Source organism: Chamaea fasciata, unplaced genomic scaffold, assembly GCF_029207755.1.
Source record: "Chamaea fasciata isolate MVZ Bird 193981 ecotype frontalis unplaced genomic scaffold, bChaFas1.0.hap1 SCAF_8, whole genome shotgun sequence".
Lineage (NCBI taxonomy): Eukaryota > Metazoa > Chordata > Aves > Passeriformes > Sylviidae > Chamaea > Chamaea fasciata.
In genome coordinates, this window is record NW_027094093.1 from 3,568,927 (window position 1) to 3,585,233 (window position 16,307).

A 16,307-nucleotide genomic window follows, 5' to 3' on the forward strand; every position below is an offset into this window, starting at 1 on the left:
CTGTAATAATGTATGTTTGGAAAAGAATGTAAAAGAATGCCACAGCTGTGGAGCTGTCTGTTGGTGTGTATTGGCCTGGCTCCATGGCAGTCAGTGTGGGTTCCCAGCAGCCAACGACTTGGCCTGGAGGGGCTGTTGCTGAGATTTGGGGATTGTTTTCAACCACAGTCTAACGTGGTGATTTTCTTTCTGAAGCTGTGACCCAAACGTATGGTGGCAATTCTGATGGAGAGCCCTGTGTCCTGCCCTTCACCTACGACGGAAGAACTTTCTACTCCTGCACCACCGAAGGCCGCACAGATGGTCACTTCTGGTGCAGCACCACTTCCAACTTCGAGCAGGACAGGAGATACTCCTTCTGTACTGAGCAGAATGGTGAGAGAACCCTTCACAGAGGGTCTTGACATGCACGTGACCCTGGTGTAGGGATGAAGGAAGGAGCAGAGGACGCAGGAACAGGCTGCCTGACCAGTTCCAGCAGTCTGGAAGGACTCAAGGCAGCGAGGCAGTGCTGTGACTGGAGGGGGCTGTCTGATGACAGAGCACGTGTGTGCTCTTGGCATCTTTGGAGGGTGCTACTGATGTACCCTTTGAGACCTGTTCTCTGTCCTCTGAGCTGACCTTAAAACGGGAATACCTGGTCATGGTGGAGCTTTGGCCCAAAGGATGCTTATCTTTGGCTTTGCTCGGGTGAATTGCTTCAAGCAATGCCCATATTAGGCTGCAAAGAGGAGGATATCCATGGAGTACAGTTTGTGCAGTCCTGTCACTCCCTCCATCCCGGCTATCTAGCCAGGCTGCCATATATAGCCGTGATCTTCATGTGATTTGTGGTCACTGATCAAGAGCTGGGGTATGACTGAGGCAGCAGCATTCCCTCTTGTCTGTGGATGGTCAGTGTTCCCTTAACAGCACAGATCTATCTACCTGTGCGGTTGCACTTCCTGGAATGCCTGTCAGACATCCATGGAGCAGTGTCCAGGCAGCTTCTTGGGATCTGACCTTGGAAAGAGTATTTCACGTTGGGTTGGACTCGATGTTCTTGAAGGACTCCTCCAACCTTGTGATTCTATATGTTCCCACATGAAAATACTGCTTCTTACACTGCATAGATACTTTTTTAAAAAATTCTATTCTACTGTGGTGGTTTTTTTCCCCCTGATCAAAGTCAAACCTTTCTCTGCAGGGCATGTAATACTTCCTTTTTTAAAAAAAGAAACAAACTAATCCCCCCAAAACCACCCAAACCCTGTCTCTGTCCATGCACACATGCATGTTTTAGAGAGGCTTCTTGTGATACTCTGTGGAAAAGAGGAGTGTGATATAGAAAAATCTCTGTAAATGTCTTCTTGTTCTCCAATATTTGTAAAGCAGAGTTGCTCAAGAGGTGATTAGTTCAGGTAGATTACAGCTCTCATTCCACTGCTGCTTGCAAAACATGAAGCTTCCAGCCTACAGAGAGGTTTTGGCTTGTCCTGTTGTACATAACTGAACTGTAACCCTTTCAGGAGGGTGAAGGCTTCCCTTTGAGCTGGTGGGCACCACTGGGAAATAGCTGCAGTGAGATAATGCAGGTATGCTGAGAGCTGTGAGTTTATTTAATTCCCTAGGCCTTGGGAGAAGGGATCTGCAAAGCTGTTTCCCAAGCACAGTAAGCTTTGGTTTTCCCTGTTTCCTGGGAATTCCCATGGCTGGCTCTGCAGCTCGTTCCAGAGCAAAGCTTGAACTGAGCTGACCTTGTGCAAAGCTTATGTTTCCACATCTGAATTAATTAAAGCTGAGGAAAGAGGCCTGTGGACTGTATACAGGGCACGCATGAGAAAACGCAGTGCTAGTGGTTTGTTTTCCAAGCTCTGCCATGCAGGCTGCACTTGCATCTGTTCTCTTTCCATTTTTTACACAGTTTTGGTCCAGACACGCGGTGGCAATTCCAATGGTGCTCTGTGCCACTTCCCCTTCCTCTACAACAACCGCAACTACACGGACTGTACATCCGAGGGTCGGAGGGACAACATGAAGTGGTGTGGGACCACTGAGAACTACGATGCTGACCAGAAGTTTGGGTTCTGCCCCATGGCTGGTAAGGATGAGAGCTTATCAAGGGGTTGTGGAGCACCTCTGGGTGGTTCTTTGAGCTGGACACTGAAGACCTCTCTGTTGTTGGTCAGTTATTGATGACTTCTAATGAGCTGCGTCTCAGCCCAAAGGCCTTTAAGGCATTTCTGAAGTTCTGTTTTGTCCCTTTTTTCCCCCACTGACCACCTCTAGCAGAGATTTAGGCAGTGCCAGGGGAAGGCAATTTTCATTACTTCTTTGCTACAAGACAGTGGTAGGCATGCTCTTCAGCTGGTGCAAACTGGTGTAGACGTGCTGGAGAACCTAAATTTGACTGTGCGCCTAAAGTTTCTTTGTTTAGATGCAGAAACTTTTGCCTGGTATTAAGGGGCATTGCAAATTGTCTCAGTCTTCAAGATCTTGAAATATCCTTTTGCTTTCTTCTCACCCAGCCCATGAAGAAATCTGCACAACCAATGACGGTGTCATGTATCGTGTTGGGGACCAGTGGGATAAGCAGCACGACATGGGCCACATGATGAGATGTACTTGTGTAGGAAATGGCCGTGGAGAATGGACCTGCATTGCCTATTCACAGCTCAGAGGTACTGACTTTCATGTTGATGTCACCACTTTGGTCTAAGTGGGAGGTGGGAGAAATCGGTATTCTCTTCTGTCGTTGTGGGCTTGACAACTGCAGTTTACTCTTTGGAGTAGGAGGTGGATTAGAGGAGCTGTGAAGTTCTTGTCTTGGTTATGTGCTGGAAAAGTATATTCTAGCCTTTACAGGCTCTCAAGCAGAGGCAAACCTTGATTACCTTTGTCGTGGTGTTCCTCCCTCTTTTGTCTACATTTAGGAATTGGCACCACTGTGACTTTACAGAGAGCTCAGTATAGGCACCTCCCTGCCTCAAGAGCAGACAAAACTCCAGACTAGTCTGAAGTTTGAAAGCAGAGCTGTTCTGTTTTATTGTTCTGCAATGAAATTTTCAATTCCTCTGTGCTGGATTAGCCTTTTGCTGGCTAATCTATATGAAAAGCTGGCAGAAAAGCATGACGATTACTCTTATTTATTTACTCACTTGTGTGAGTGGTCCAAGTGGAGAAGTACTTAGGCAATACCAAAAAAAGAAGACTTTAAAGCACAGACATTTGATCATCCTACAGCTAGCTCACAGCATTGGCTTCATGTCTGGAAAAGGCAGGGGGGTTGCTGTCAAGAGGCCAAGAAAGGACTCTTTAACACCATTGCTGAAATGGGATATAATTTACAGGGAAAGGCTCACTCAAGGGCTTTGGAAGGGTTTCTTTTTTTCATGTGTTCCCTTCAGAACAGCGTGAAAGGCACTGCTCAGAGTTCTGGTCTGTGCAAGTCCTGTTTCCACTTACACAGCTGAGTTCTCTGCAGTTCCATTCTGGAGTTGCAGTGGTCCTTCTTGGTGAGGAGAGGGTACAGATACTTTGCTTTTACAAAAGGCAGAAGTTATCTGAGTAGAGCTGTTCAAACACAGCAGCCAGACCTTGGCGCCTGCAGGAGAGTCTGAGCTCTCCTTGGTTTATCCTGATGCTGTGCCCGTGGTGTGGGAAAATATCATGGGGAATGAAAGTCTGGACTCACTTCCCCAAGGACAGCTGGTCCAGGATTGGCTCTGGACCTGAACTTGGATCTCTTGGGTCCCACTTAACAAAACAACTAGCTTCTGGGCTTGTTTTCATGTTTGTTTTGTCTTTCTGCTCCTTGCTGTGATTAGACCGGTTTTAGGAGTTCTGGGCCAGATCCCAGCTGGACATTGAACCTAACAGAATGATACCATTATACTAAAGCATGGGGTCTGGTTACTGCGTTAGGAGGGAAGAGTAGACTGGTGGGCACCAGCAGCATCTTGTGTGTGTGAGAGATCTGCCTCTGCCTTCCGATTACTACAGAGGGTAGCAGAGATACCCAGCAGAATAGCGTAACTTGAGGATGGCTGTACTTCTTCATTGTATCTTTATAAATCTGGAACAGCCCTTCTCTCCTTGCGTAGTTGCAGTGTTTTGAGGCTGAGGAGTTTCAACTGAGGTGTTCCTCAGAGGAGATGGTTGGAGAGTCAGTGTGGTGGTTTAGATTTTTGTTGACAGCTGGAATCTGTCTGGAGGAGCAAGAAGGCAGTTGTGTAGCTGGATTGTGTCCTACAGACCTGTTTTCTGCAAGGGTTGCTTATTTGTACAGTGCTGGTAGATGAGCTTGGGGGCAGGGGTGTGTATGCAGCACTGTGAGGGTCACAGATTACAGGAGGGCTCCTTTCTGGCGTGGATGGAGCTGGTCATGGTCAGTCTGTGTGCTGATCAACAGGAGAAATGATGCTCCAGGCAGAAGGGTTCTGCCTTGCTGCTTAGACCTATTGCTGATGACCTCTGCTCTCTCCCCCAGACCAGTGCATTGTGGATGGCATCACCTATGACGTGAACCAGACGTTCCACAAGCGTCATGACGAGGGGCACATGCTGAACTGCACCTGCTTCGGCCAGGGCCGGGGAAGATGGAAGTGTGATCCTGTTGGTGAGTCACCCTGTGGGCTGTCCCCACTTGCCAAACACCCTTTGTGGCTCTGTGCAAACTGGCTGTGGTGTGGAGAAACTGGGGTGTGAGTTTGGGCCCGGTCTTTGTCCGCTTTCTGTCCTGAATTGTACAAACGCAAAAATAGAAGCCACAATGGATTTGCTGGAGTGTAAGTGAAAGGGCATTTGTTAATTTAAGAACATATGCTTAGGTTATCACACCTGCCACAGAAGAAGGTTTACTGTGGCAAGCGTATGTTGTAAAATGTAACAGGTTGTGGTAGCAGGGCAGTTAGCCCCAGGCTGTGGTGATTTGGCTGGATTCTGGTACCTCAGCTGTCAGCTTAGCAGGGCTCTCAGCCTGAACACTAATAAAACATGCAGCTGGGCACTGATGCTAGGATCAGTTTTCTTGCCTTTCTCTATCCTGAAATCTTTCAGAGTTTTCTCCCTGAGCTGAGGAAGGAGCACCAGTGCATGTTAACTTACCTTGGTCTGAATTGATTTTTTGGCTGCCCTTTGCTCTAGCAAAGAGAGAAAGCTCAGGATGAGAACACGTGTTAATAGTGCTCTGGAGGTTAGCTAAAACCATCATGGTTCTCTGCAGAAATGAGATTTCATGTCTTCTGCCTTCCCCCTTCCCTAGCAAACCTTGATTGGAAGATAAGACCTGGCTGTTTGGTTTGCAATTACTAAGTCCAAGAGAGCTTCAACCTATTTTCTAATAGAAAATCCATTAGAAGTTACTAGTTGTGAAGCTCTGCTTTATTTACAGTAGTATCTGTACGTGTTTACTCAAGGAACATAGGTTGTAAAGCTCCTGTAAAATTACTAGTTTGGAGGAAGGAGTGAGGAGGATGACTTCAGCTATCTGTATAGGTGCAATTAAAGTTTAATTTTGTTGTCTCTTTCTAAACAAAGCTCTTATTTGTCCAAGCAAACATAATGTTAGTTTGCACTGAAAATTTCCGTTGAGCCAGGCATACATGCGGTTGTCAGAGTAGAAAGTGTACTGAAGTGCTGTACTGTGCTGTATTTACACTAGTTAAGCTGATTTCAGGATCTGGTCTGTCCCCCTTTGGTTTATACAGTGGTAAATCTGGAAAGATTCTGCTGAAAATAAAAGCATTTGGGGGGCTATTAAAACATAAATGAATTCTGCTGAAGGCAGGAGGAATTTTTTGCCTTTGATCTCCCTGAGAGCAGCATGGTTTAGCTTTGAATGCGAGATGAACTGAGTTGGCCAGGGCAGAACTGAGCTCCAGAGTGGATGAAATCCTTTCTAGAAGGAACACCCCAATGAAATGTATCACAGCTGAATTAGCCCCCTAATATCCAACTTAATACACGCAGTGCTATATTAAGAACCTTGATTTGAATTTCAAGTTCCGTTGTCACTTTATGTACCTATATTTGCAAATAAACACTGGTGTTGCAAAAGTCTTTTGGGACTTACTCTTCTTTGTAGATATTTCACTGTGGTTTCAGTAACACAGAGTGGTGAACTGTCTCTTTTGTGCCCTCAGACCAGTGCCAGGACTCGGAAACCCGCACCTTCTACCAGATTGGAGATTCCTGGGAGAAGTTTGTCCATGGGGTCAGATACCAGTGCTACTGCTATGGTCGTGGCATTGGAGAATGGCACTGCCAACCTCTGCAGACCTACCCAGGTAAGAAACCCCACAGAAAACAAACTCATCTGCCGAGTAACATCTGAGGAAAGCCAACTTTCCACCCTTCACGTGTTCAGGTTTCTGTACCTAATGCCTTTTGATTTCCTTTTAAAACAGAACAGATTTTCCCTGTCTGTTGGTGGACAAAAGCAGGTGTCAGGGGGTTATAAAGAGGGGCCCAAGCTGTTTGCAGCTATTCCTGAGGCCAGTTTGGGTTTACTGGCCTTACTGGTTTAATTGCCTTTTGGTATTTGGTGATATCACACCTACAATCTTCAGCTTATGTTGCCTGAAACTCACACATGTAGGTCTTCCTTTTCCACTCATTACAGAAGCAAAATCCATCATGGAATGAAATGTTTCTCCTGATCAGTGCCCCAAAGAAATTAAATATTTGAGTTCTTGTTTGTCCAGGCAATTCCAGGAACTTTTTATGGGGATGGGCAATTCCTGTTTGTTGGTTGTTCAGCTTCAGTTCCCCGAACAGAACATAAAGGGAGCCTCTCTGCTTTCCTGTGTGAGGTTGGAACTGCCACTGTCTTAATCTGAGTAAGATGAAGTATTAAGGCTTTCTGAGCTTCATTTACTCCTGTTGGATTGCTTAAACAAACATCTCCGTGAGCTATGTGAAATATGCATGCCTCCAGCCTGGAGACCAGGGCTTTGGGCTGCTTTAGACACAAGAGTGACTGAAAATGTGTAAATAAAACCAAATCTAATGTTTCTGATTGTAGGTTTGGGGTTAGATGAGCTTTGAAATTTTCTGCCTGTGGCCATGGGTTTGTTTTTCTAGTAATCCTGTTAAATGGGGAACCAGGTATATATGTTACATGGTTGTCCAAATAAATTATTATTAGAAATGTTGGGAATGGGGTGAGGGAGCAGCTATTTAATGGCTAAAACACTCTCCTGCAGATTCCAGGGGTCTCTTTGCTGGGATTTTCTGAGAACTAATATGAGGACAGTGCTGCTGAGTGTTCAGTGAAACCTCCCCAGTGGAGCTGGGAGGGACTGAAAGGAGAACCATGGCATCATAAAACCCATCCTGTTCTCTTGGAGAGCTTGTTGGAGGAAAAAGGCCTGAGCCTGACCTAGCTGAATGCAATCAGTAGTCTTAAACATTGGAGTGCTGCAGAACTTGTATTTTCGTCAGTTCATGGGCCTGTTCTGTCTCAGGACTTTCACCAGCCCTTCTGATGGGGTTTGTGTGCAGGAGAAAAGTCTATCTGTCCTCCACAGAGACATGAAAATTCAATGTTTCAAATGAACTGATTAAGAAATCTAGTAAAACAGTAGAAGATTAGTGTCTCTTTTCAGGCTATGTTCAGTGTCAGATCTGAAATTTTCCCTCACCGTGCTGCATGATTAGACCTGGATTTGGCAGGTTGTTTTTATTAGCAAAGACTTTTTCTGTACTAGACCTCTCGCATTTTCCTTTTCGTTGGTAGCTTACAGGAAATGGACCCAAGCAGTGCACATTAACTCCCCCACAGAATTTATTCTTATTCATTGGTTTTCAAGGTAGCAGTGAAGCATTATCTCATTATATCTGTACTCGTTAAACTCATTATATGTGTACTCACATTATTGTGAGCCATGCAGCTTTCCTGCTTTTTGATGACTCCACAACATGCCCAGCATGTTAAAACTGACTGTTCTTTTTTTTTCAGGGTCAACTGGACCTGTTCAGGTGATCATCACTGAGAGTGCAAATCAGCCAAACTCCCACCCCATCCAGTGGAATGCTCCTGAACGATCTCACATCACCCAGTACATCTTGCGCTGGAGACCTGTGAGTGTCACATTTGTCATCATTTGTTCATCAAGAGTACTGTATTTGCCTTTTTCTGGTGTCTGGGAGAAGTGGCTGACACAATTTCACCGAACTTGGGTTGCTTATTCAGCGTCTTTTTCCTGCTGAGGTCAACAGCTACTCTTGAGCATCAAGGAGAGCCAGTGCTGTATAAACACTTAATGTTTTCTTGCCCAAACTTCACTGGTTGCTGTGTTCATCAAGTATTTTGTTAAACAAAGCACTAGTACAGCAAGCAGACAAGTTTATGTCCTTCCTTACTTAGGAATGTAAATCCTTGTGGAAGTTTCTTCGTCCAAAGAAATGCTGTTTTAGTAACGTGTGTGTATCCAGAGACTACTGGGATGCATTTTATTCTATTAATGAGGAGGTAAAAATGAGTAGAATATGTAGTCATAAACAGCTCAGTGTAGGATTAAATAAACAGTCACTCCCGTCTTCTCTAGAGTCTAAACCAAAACTGGTTAACCGCTGCTTGTGGGCTGGTTCCTGTGTGAGGAATGATTTTGTTTAACCAACGCAGATGAGCTGTGTTCCAGCTTCACAAAAGACCACTTAATGATTAAGAGCATTAGTACCTCAATGCTGCCTGTTATTAGGAGAACAATAAAGGCCCTGATCCAAAGCCATTCAAGGCACTCAAGTCTTTTTTACTGACTTCAGTGTATCTTGGATGAAGGCCTGAATCAAATGGACTTTAAAGCACTGGAGTACAAACCTCAGAGGATGGAGCATTATTTTAAAGCTTCCCATAGAGTTCAAACGCAGGGTAGAAGGGAGAGCTTGTCTGTATATTGTTTTCAGATGATGGCTTAGAGAGTTATTCTGAACACCCTTCAAATCTATATTTTCCAGCCACTACTTCATGCCTGACTGTGCTTTTGATGAAGGAATGAGTTGAATTTATAACAAATAATGCTCCTTTTAAAGGGTAAAGTTCACAGCTAGGTTGTTTTTAGTTTGCCCCTGTAAAACCTAATAACTCAGTGTCATTGGTCCTGCTTCTTGGCATACTTTTCTCATCTCCTTTGTCTTGATTCTGTCTGTGCATTAAGGCCACTCAAGTCATACCTGTGTTTGAATATTACAGTGAGCACTAACCACACGGCAGGTTAGGTCACTAGGTTCCCCTGCTTGCAGCCTAAGGAGCCTCTCATTCTCTGGGTGTCCTTTTTCTTGCAGAAAAACTCAGGAAGGCAGTGGAAGGAAGCCACCATCCCTGGCCACCGGAACTCCTACACCATCTCAGGCCTGAAGCCTGGTGTGATATATGAGGGGCAGCTCATCAGTGTCCAGCAGTATGGCCACAAAGAAGTCACCCGCTTCGATTTTACCACAACCAGCACCACAGCAGTGACAAGTGAGCTGAGCAGGGAAACCTTGATCTCCTTTACCCACGTCCTTGCTTTGTGCATGCCAGTTAACACAGAAGCAGTGATGCTTAATGCGACCTCTCTTTCCTCTCACTTGCAGGCAACACTGTTTCAGGAGAGACAACTCTTCTTCCTCCCGTGGTTGCTACTTCAGAATCCGTCACTGAAATCACATCCAACAGCTTTGTTGTCTCCTGGGTCTCTGCTTCTGATACCATTAATGGATACCGTGTTGAGTATGAGCTGAGCGAGGAGGGTGATGAACCACAGTACCTTGGTGAGACAACACTGGAGGGTGCCAGACCAGAGCATTGCTCACAGTCAGTGCATCACCGCTTTGTGGCAGTCAGTAGAGCTGGTGTGAACAGTGAACATCTCCCTGGCTTTCTGTAGGGCTCAATTAGGATATGAGAGTGGCAGGACCAGCTCAGATTAAAAACCCAGTTCACTGTCTCTTCTCCAGTAATAGCTGTAAGAGAAGAAGGCAAGTAAATAGCGATATCCCCTCAGAATACTGTCCCAGAATTCTGCAGGGGATAGCTGACTGAGCCAGGAGCGGTGGATGAGTAATAACGCTGGGTAGATACAGTTTTTGTTTCATCTCCATGAATTTGCTCAGTGTTTTTTTCCTTTCACAATCATACAAAGTCACTGGCTTCCACAGCATCCTGAAGTGAGCAGCAGTGCAGATGAGAAGGGAGCGCAATGGGGTTTTTTGAACCTGCCTCCTGGCTAATTTCCTTTGGCATACCTTTGTTCTTCCATCAGAATGGACAGAGAAATCTTTCCCAAATACCCTCTCTTGGCTGCTTGTTATCTTATGGGTATCTCATGTTCCAGTCTGCTCTGTCCGTTGTTTTATTTGGATCAGATCTTCCTCATCTTTGATAATTCAACAGTTTAGCTGAGCTGGGAAGCTGGTTAAAGGCACTGGACTCAGATACAGGAGTTGGAACTGTTTTTCCAACATTTACTGTAGAGCCTGTGACACCACTACCTGTAATTTCATTGTAACAACTTCTTCCTAAATATCTCACCTCAAACAGTTGAGATTATAACAGTTATTGGGATGTGAGTGTGGTAGAAGAATGTGACAAAAAGAACATCAGTCTCCTAACCTAATAGTTCTCCCTGGACTGTTGCTCCCCTGAACTCACAGGCTTGGACACTGAACAGAAGTGGCTCTTGTGGGGACTGTCAGCACTGTCACCACCTTTCTGCCCAGACAGCCGAGGTTTGCTGTGAAGCAGCTCCTGAGCTCATCTGTCTACAGACAGAGGTTTACACGCAGATTGAAAGGCAATTCCCAGTTTCCCCTAAGATGCTTGGCTTCAATCTGGCCAGCAAAGAACTGCTTCTTGGGGAATTTTCTACATCTGGCACGTAGGTGGACATCTGGGAGAAGGGAGAGAAGTTCACCAGCCCTCATAATGTCATTCTTCTTCACTCATGAGTCAGTGTTTCCACATAACCTACTCATGTGAAATTTTTTCCATATATTTCTGTACTGAAAGTTCAACAGGCAGGGGTATGAAGTGAGTATTCAGCTGAGATGGCTGCAGTGTGCAGGGGGCTGCTGCTCAAGCTGCCCTGCAATATCCCACATCAAGCCTTGCTGCCCTTGGTTGCTGGCCCCAGCTCTCCACACAGCTCTTCTGAGGTGAACCAAAAACAGTGCAGAGAAACTGTTGTTTTATTGCAGGAAGACTGTGCTTCTGCCCAGATTAGAACAGGCTTCTCAATGATTTAATTTGGAGAGAAAGCAAGAAGATGGAATTGCTGAAACAAATTTTTCTCTCCTGCCTTCCTCAGATCTTCCAAGCACAGCCACTTCTGTCAACATCCCTGACTTGCTCCCTGGTCGCAAGTATATTGTTAATGTCTATCAGATCTCTGAAGAAGGAGAGCAGAATCTGATCCTGTCTACTTCTCAGACTACAGGTATGTGTGGGCAGCTCTTGCTGCGCTTTGAAAGCTGTTACTGTTTGCTCAAGAATTTTTTGTTACCTCTTATCCTCACTCTTGCTGTTCTCCTCTGTTTATTCTCTTAAACAGCTCCTGATGCACCGCCTGACCACACAGTGGAAAGTGTGGATGACACGTCCATTGTCATCAGCTGGAGCAGACCACAGGCTCCAATCACAGGTTTGTCCAACTGGAGTACGCTTATTCTGCATCATTCATAGAATCTGAAACGTAGGTGGAAAAAAAAAAAATAGAACTCTGGGACAAAGGTAGTGCAAAATTCTGTCTGGTGGGAGAGACCAGCTGGAAAGCACATGGGCAGTTTAGCATTTCCTTGGCTTCAGTGACTGAAGCAAACTATGCAGAAGGCTGGATGCAAAACAATTCCTTCTGGCTTTGTGTGAAATGAAAACAAGCCCCAGGACCTTATATTTGTATCTGTCACTCAGAGCATCCCATAGTGAGCTTGAGAACAGTACAGGCCTAGATCCACATGTCAGACGTCGTTCTAACCCAGGTCAGATTGTGCTTTGGAAGGTGGTGTGAGTGTGTGGTCTGTAGATGGGACGTGAGCACAGGCAGGCCACAGGTCCTGCTGAAGTTCAGGCCTGTTTTTATCAAAGCTCAGTAGGGAGATCAGTTCAGCCCTCATTTCTAGCATTCTTTGTGCCTACTGTTTGTGCTGAGGATTACATATTTCTCTTGCTTCAGGCTACAGGATTGTCTACGTGCCCTCTGTGGAAGGCAGCAGCACGGAGCTCAACCTGCCTGACACTGCCACCTCTGTGACACTCAGTGACCTGATGCCAGGGGTTCGGTACAACATCAGCATCTACTCAGTGGAAGAAAACCAGGAGAGCACTCCTGTCTTCATCCAGCAGGAAACCACTGGGGTCCCGCGCACAGGTAACGCTCATCTTCTGGCTTTCAGTCACTGAGATTTCTCTTGCTAGCTAAGTGGGTGCTTAAATGAACTCAATTACGGTTTTGTGGGTTTGAGTTGTAAGTTTCACTGGTATTGAAGTTCTGTAGTAAAATCATACTTGTTGACACAATCAAGACCCCACTCTGCATTAAGAGAGTTACAATTCCTAGGGTTTGGACTGTGGGCAGGTCTTGCATTGTCTGCAGAAGAGAGATCGATTTCCCAAGTTATCTTAGGGGGATTCTGCTGAGAAATCCTCTGTAGTGCCTGGTGTATCATTTTGCCCCAGCACTTGGCTCGCAGATGTTCAGGGTTATGTGCTCAGACACCACTACACACGTTCAGATTGTTCACCTGACTTTTTCCTCTCCCTTCCAGTCCTACTCATTTTTTTCCTTTGCAGTCAGTGGGGTCAGGAGATTGCTCAGCATTGACTGATGTGCCTAAACGACACCATAGGGTCTAAACTCGAGGCACTCAGTATTTAGAAAACTTCTGGTTCCGGGGTTCTTTAAGTATCCAGTTGGTCTAAATAACCAAACCAAAAGAAGGGATAGTGAAAGAATTAGGATTTGATGTGGTAAGCAGTGGAATTTCATGGTCCTGCAAGTTGCAAGCACGTGTTTGCAAATGGGAATTTACCAGGAATGAACTCAGCTCAATGATTTTATGGTTTGGCTTCTGCATCTTCCAAAAATGTGCGCTGGTTAACCTTAGGGCAGTATTAGTCCTAGTCTCAAGAAACTTAGTTTGAACACAGGAATTCAAGGGTGCAGTACTGTGGCCCAGCACTGAGGAAACTGCATTTTGCATTTGAGTACAGTAAGGCCAGATCAGCCCCTGTGCTTGTTTAATTATACAAGGTAGATTTCAAGTTAATCACAGACATTCAGGACATGCTGTGGGTTTTGAAAACCCTCTCTTTTAATTTTAGAAGATTTTGTTTCCAGCCCCTGGAGGACTTTTTCTCCCCTCAGGCTTTGGTTCTGCATATACTTGAAGCTCTGTAGCATATTACATCTGGTCTTTCAGTTCTCTTTCTGTCACAGCAAGATACCTTCTGAAGACATAGTATACTTTAAAGTAGATAGTGATGTTTGGAATTGTAATCTGCTTGAATATTGTCTGGGAATGTGCGTAGGCATGTTTACAGTGAGGTTACCCTGCCTTTTTAATTTGGTAAATATTCTCGGGCTAGCCATTGTTCAAGCAAAAGTCATTTTTTTTTTCTTTCTTCCCTGGAAGCCTGTAACTTCTCCTCCTGCTCAGGACTCCCTCTGACAGCTGTTGTACCCCTGTGCTTTCAGATGAAGTGCCTTCCCCCAGAGATCTGCAGTTTGTGGAGGTTTCTGACATCAAGATCACCATCATGTGGACCCCACCCCAGAGCCAGGTGTCCGGCTATCGGGTGGAGGTGATCCCTGTCAACCGTCCTGGCCAGCACGGCCAGAGACTGCCCATCACCAGGAGCTCTTTTGCCGAAGTCATTGACCTGATCCCAGGAACAACCTATCTCTTCAAGATCTTTGCTGTAAACCAGGGCAGGGAGAGCAAACCTTTGACTGGAGAGCAAACCACCAGTAAGTCTCTTTCCTCTCTGCTTTTTTCAGCCTTTTGAAGCCTGTGTTTCTCTGTCGCTTGGAGAAGTGTATAAACAGAGCACTTGAAGTGCAACAGTTCCAGCCCAGGAGGTATCCCATCAGTAGGATGACAGGGCTGGGAATTCATTCATTCTAACAATGATCTCTTCAGCAGATTTATCCTCCTCCGGGGCTTTCCAATGGAAGTTTAAATCTCATGGTGCTTTAAAACAATTTCGTATGGCTGGAATTCAACTTTTTTATTACTGACTGAGAATTGATGGACCCTGCAGTTCTTTCACAGCACAGATCACAGCTTGTGATTCTTATAATTTTAGGAGGGGGGGCGTTTTGCTTGTACCTTAGGGCAGATTTCAGTACGACTTAGAAGCCTTGCTGAGATTCCTCAGAAAATCTCCATCTCCCTTCTGACAGCTCCATACCTATCTGGCTTCCCTGGCAGCAGCAAGAGTTGTGCCTGCACATGCAAGGAAGGATCATGCAGCATCCCTCAGAACCTGATTGCTAATGATTTAGTGGCAGTGCAACACCTCACCAGTGTGAGGAAAAATGCACTTTGTCAGGCACTGTTTTTTGCTTTGCAGCAGTGCAGAGAAGAGGGAGGAGCAGTGGCTGGGCAAGATGTAGTTTTCAGATGAAAGAGTAGGAGTTTTATCTGGGTTTTGGTGGTTATCTGCATTTTTGATCCAAGAGGAGCGGATCACACAGAACATGGGACATGGTTTGTTTGATCAGATCCTGTTTATTGGGCAATAGAAGGGTGAGTGGGTGTTTGTGGCGTTCTTTGGCTGGGTGACTTTATTCAAAGGGACAAAATTCAGCCATGTGCATCTGCCGCTCTTCTGATACTTTTCAGTAAAAAGAGCAACTTCTGAGAAGCCAGCCCAGCTCTTAGTAATATGAGAGGGAAGGAAAGGAAATGGGATAATCTGTGAATATAGCCGTGCTGTTTGAGAAATATCCTTACTTCCATCCATAAAGTTATGAGCTGTGAATAGTGACCATCCCTTGACTGCAGGGAGAATGGGATCCTTATGTCCATCCTTTGCCATAGGTGTCTAATTTGAGCACCGCACAGATGGTGTGAGCACCCTCCCTCCTCTTTCAAGCGAGGCTTTCAAAAGCAAGGATGCGACTTTGGAATCTGTACTCTCTGGGAAGGCTTTAGAACAAGAAGGGCTCAGTTCCCAGCTAGATCTGTCGTTTTTTGTGGTTGTTTTGAGGAGCCTGGGCTAGGTGTAGGGTTCCTCTGAAACTCCGCGCAGAGGTGTACATTGGAGCATAGACATTTAATTCAGACAGCGCAGTGCCAGTCACAAATGTCTGGAATCGTTTTCCATAGGCTGTGATCATCCGCCTAACTGCTTCGCCTAAACCACATTGCAGAAACTATTCACATAAATTGCATCCTGTAATCGAAAGTCCTGGGAAACAGAAATCATTCAGGGTTCCCAAGGAAAACCCTGCAGCAACAGTCTCTTCCCACGGTGTAAATGTGATTCTCTTTTTGGCCTTCCGTTAAAAAGCAGTCTGCAAATAAACTCCGAGTGTGTGTGTGTGTGTGGCTTTTTAATCTTCCCCTTTTTTTCTCTGGTATGGGGAGAGGAAGTGATAAAAGCCTAATAGAGCTGGCAAATTAAATTGTGCAGAAAGGAATTGACTTTAGGCTACACATTTTAGGAAGATACAATCTTTGTCAGATGAGACTTAGCCCAGATCTAAGTACTAGCTAGGGATAAAGTTGTCTTTCAGCCTTTGGGTTGGAGATGGGCCTAAGCAGGGCCACACTCATCCTTTTTCTTTTTGAGTTCTCCCCAGTTTTTTCCAGTGGTGGAAGAAGGAAGACTTCGCTTCCTTTTTCCTTCCTCCTCAAAAATGGAGAAAACCATTGGATAGAAAACAAAAAGGAGAAAAGCATCTTTCTGCTGAATCACTGGGAGAGTGATTAAAGCTTTTTTTTTTTCACCAAAACACTGCTTCTCCAGAAGGAGAAAAAAGCATTTGCCAGCAAAAATCATTGATGAAGCCTCACTGCTCTTAATTTCCATGTGTGGCTAGAACCTAGAAAAGGTGGGGAGACTTACCTTGTGGACTCCTTGCTGCAGCCAGTGCTCCCCTGCCTGCTGTGGGGGCAAATTCCCCTCCAGAGCCTCACCTTGCCTCAGCCAAAGGCCGTGACATCTCCACCAGTCACTGTGGCTCCAGTGAAGGAGCTGTGCTGCTTCAGCCTCTTGTTTGTGTAGTTATCTGGGTTATCAGCTTCAGCAGCTTCCCAGGGGCGCTGATAAAAAGGGGAGGAAGCCTGGTAAGAGCTGTTGTTCCCTGAGTCCCAGGGGAGAGCTGAGCATGCTTGGAATTGTT

The 16,307-nt window shown here is 45.5% G+C and overlaps 1 protein-coding gene across 6 annotated transcripts in view; it reads left to right on the forward strand.

Moving 5' to 3' along the window:
• Nucleotides 1-16,307, forward strand: part of FN1 (fibronectin 1) — a 51,918-nt gene that overhangs the window by 8,807 nt on the left and 26,804 nt on the right. For all 6 annotated transcript variants that reach the window (XM_066189428.1, XM_066189426.1, XM_066189429.1 and 3 more), the window contains exons 8-19: nucleotides 196-375; nucleotides 1,904-2,080; nucleotides 2,508-2,660; nucleotides 4,469-4,597; nucleotides 6,123-6,266; nucleotides 7,940-8,061; nucleotides 9,265-9,442; nucleotides 9,556-9,732; nucleotides 11,268-11,396; nucleotides 11,511-11,600; nucleotides 12,132-12,326; nucleotides 13,653-13,925. In XM_066189428.1, the coding sequence (XP_066045525.1) occupies nucleotides 196-375; nucleotides 1,904-2,080; nucleotides 2,508-2,660; nucleotides 4,469-4,597; nucleotides 6,123-6,266; nucleotides 7,940-8,061; nucleotides 9,265-9,442; nucleotides 9,556-9,732; nucleotides 11,268-11,396; nucleotides 11,511-11,600; nucleotides 12,132-12,326; nucleotides 13,653-13,925 (1,947 nt within the window). The remainder of the gene's footprint in view (nucleotides 1-195; nucleotides 376-1,903; nucleotides 2,081-2,507; nucleotides 2,661-4,468; nucleotides 4,598-6,122; nucleotides 6,267-7,939; nucleotides 8,062-9,264; nucleotides 9,443-9,555; nucleotides 9,733-11,267; nucleotides 11,397-11,510; nucleotides 11,601-12,131; nucleotides 12,327-13,652; nucleotides 13,926-16,307) is intronic.